Raw genomic sequence first — 2,749 nt, 5'->3', positions numbered from 1 at the left:
TGATATTCGAGGGTCTTTTGGGATGGGCATTCCCAGTTTTTTGCGGGGCTGGGCATTCCCACATTTTTTGGGACAGGCATTCCCAGGGTTTCTTTGGGTTGAGCATTCCTGTTTTTTTTTGTGGTGGACATTCCCTTTTTTTTTTTTTTTTTGAGTGGGAATTCCAGAGTTTTATGGCTGTGAACATTCCCAGTTTGTTTTAGGTGAACATTCCCGTGTTGTTTTTTGGGATGAGCATTCCCGGGTTTTTCTGCTGCGAGCAATCTCAGTTTTTTTAGCTGAACAGCCCCAATTTTTTTGGATGTGACCATTCCCAGGCTGTTTTTGGAGGAGGAATTCTGGGTTTCTTTTGATGTGGGCGTTCCCTGTTTTTGTGGAGGCTGTTCCTGGAGATTTTTCCCGGTATTTTCTCAGCTCATCCCAGCTGGAGAAGGAGGTGGCGGGGCTCCGGGAGAAAATCCATCACCTGGATGACATGCTCAAGAGCCAGCAGCGCAAAGTCCGCCAGATGATCGAGCAGGTGATGGGAAAACTGGGAAAAACCTTGGAAAATCCAGAGGAAAAAATGGGGAAAGCTCTGGGGAAAGAATGGGGAAAAATTCCCGGAAAAAATGGGGAAAAGGGGGGAAAGCCAGAGGAAAACCCAAGAAAATTCTAGGAAAACCTAGGAAAAAACCTGGGGAAAATATTGGGAAAAATCCAGAAAAAAAAGGTGAAAAACCTGTGAAAAACCCCGGTAAAAAACATGAAAAAATCTGGGAAAAACTGGGGGAAAATCTGTGAAAAACTGGGAAAAAACCCAGGAAAAACCAGGGAAAGAATCCAGGCAAAATCCATTAAAAAATCTGGGGAAAATCCAGGAAAAATCAGGAAAACATCCTGGGAAAAAACAGGGAAAAAAAAGGAAAAAAGCAGGAAAAACCCGGGAATTACCGATGCCTTGGAAATGTCCGGGTTGCAGCTGCAGAACTCCAAGAGCGTGATCCAGGCCAAGGACGCGGCGATCCAGGAGCTGAAGGAAAGAGTTTCCTATCTGGAAGCAGAGGTGGGGCCTGGAATTCTGGGGGCTGGATCCGAGTTTGGATCTTTTTGGAATGTCGGGATCGGGGTTGGGCTCCTCGTGGGGGTGGTTGGGGAACTGGGAATGGGGGAAAAGCAGGAAAAAGGCGGGAAAAGGGAGGAAAAGGGGGAAAAAGGTGGGAGGGAATCAAGACCTAGAAAGTCCCGCAAGACCAATAAAAAAAAGCTGCAAAAAACCCCAAATTCCCAACCTGAGCCTGACCATTTCTGCCAGGATTTGGGAAATTCCTGGGAAACTGCCAATCCAACAGCGAGCTTGAGGATTTTTGAGATGGAAAATTCCCCTGATCCTCATTTTTCCCGGGACAAACCTTCCCAAATAACTCAGGAACTCCCCAGTCGCATTCCTACGCTCCACATTACCCCAAATCCCAGAAATTCCCATTCCGGGCACAGAGGGACCATCCCGAGGCAGCTCTCCAGGGTTGGAAAATCCTTTCCGGATCCCAAATCCTGTTTTTTTTTCCCCCAGAATCTGGAGATGCACGACCGGATCGAGCACTTGATCGAGAAACAAGTGAGCCGGGGCGGGAGCAGTGCCCGTGCGCGCTCCAAGTCGGAATACGTCAGCAGGTGCGGCGGGAATTCTGGGATCAGGGTCGGGAATTCTGGGATCTGGGTTGGGAATGGTGGGACTCAGGTTGGGAACTCCAGGATCTCTTCTGGATTTTGGGGGTTCTCTTTGGGATTTTTGGGATGAACGGTTGGATTTTGGGGATTTTCTTCTGGATTTGGGGATTCTCTTCTGGATTTTGGGGATTCTCTTTGGGATTTTGGGATGAACTGTTGGATTTTGGGGATTTTCTTCTGGATTTTGGGGATTCTCTTTGGGATTTTTGGGATGAACGGTTGGATTTCGGGGATTTTCTTCTGGATTTGGGGATTCTCTTCTGGATTTTGGGGGTTCTCTTTGGGATTTTGGGATGAACGGTTGGATTTTGGGGATTTTCTTCTGGATTTTGGGGATTCTCTTCTGGATTTTGGGGATTCTCTTTGGGATTTTGGGATGAACGGTTGGATTTTTGGGATTTTCTTCTGGATTTAGGGACCAACTTTTGGAATTTTGGGATGCTCTTCCAGATTTGGGGATAACTGAAATCTCCCATAATTTTTCCACGTCTGCAGCAGATCCCAAATCCCTCCCACAGGAATTTTTAGGAATCCAGATCTCCCCAAAACCCTTTTCCCTGTTTTTTCCTACTGAAAATTCCTTTTATTTTTTTTTTCCCCTTTTCCCAGCAAACGCCTCCCAGGCCCGAAGCCACTGCCCCTGATCCGAGTGGTGGAAACCTGAATTTTGGGGTCTGGGCTCCGCCGGATCCTTCCCCTTCAGAATGGCCAGAATTCCCAGCTGGACTCAGAGCCCTTCCCAAGGGAAGAGGTTTGGGATCGCCCCGGGCACAATTCCGGGTCGGAATCGGGAATTTTCACCCTTTTCCCAGTGATTTTCCGGCTCTCGCCATTCCTGCGTGGATTCCAGAGGCTTTTCCCAACCGGATTCGGGATTTCACCTTTTTTTTTTTGGGAATTTCCAAATCAAATCTTGGATTCTGCTTTTTTCCTGAAGAAATATTTCAAAAAGCTGGGAGCCACCGCACCTTCGACCTCCAACACCACCCTTGGACTTGGAAAATGCTCTCCCAACCCTAAAAATTCTGTGTCTTTCCTG

The 2,749-nt window shown here is 47.5% G+C and overlaps 1 protein-coding gene across 1 annotated transcript in view; it reads left to right on the top strand.

The window, feature by feature from the left end:
* Nucleotides 1-2,611, top strand: part of TUFT1 (tuftelin 1) — an 8,497-nt gene extending 5,886 nt beyond the window's left edge. The window contains exons 10-13 of the mRNA XM_031065435.1: nt 415-520; nt 962-1,045; nt 1,553-1,653; nt 2,320-2,611. Coding sequence (XP_030921295.1) covers nt 415-520; nt 962-1,045; nt 1,553-1,653; nt 2,320-2,374 — 346 coding nt within the window. The 3' untranslated portion in view covers nt 2,375-2,611. The remainder of the gene's footprint in view (nt 1-414; nt 521-961; nt 1,046-1,552; nt 1,654-2,319) is intronic.
* The last annotated feature ends 138 nt before the right edge of the window (nt 2,612-2,749 follow it).

The sequence above is a fragment of the Geospiza fortis genome, unplaced genomic scaffold (genome assembly GCF_000277835.1).
Source record: "Geospiza fortis unplaced genomic scaffold, GeoFor_1.0 scaffold15, whole genome shotgun sequence".
Classification (NCBI taxonomy): Eukaryota; Metazoa; Chordata; class Aves; order Passeriformes; family Thraupidae; genus Geospiza; species Geospiza fortis.
The sequence above is the reverse complement of the archived record's forward strand: the minus strand, read 5'-3'. Positions and strand labels throughout refer to the sequence as shown.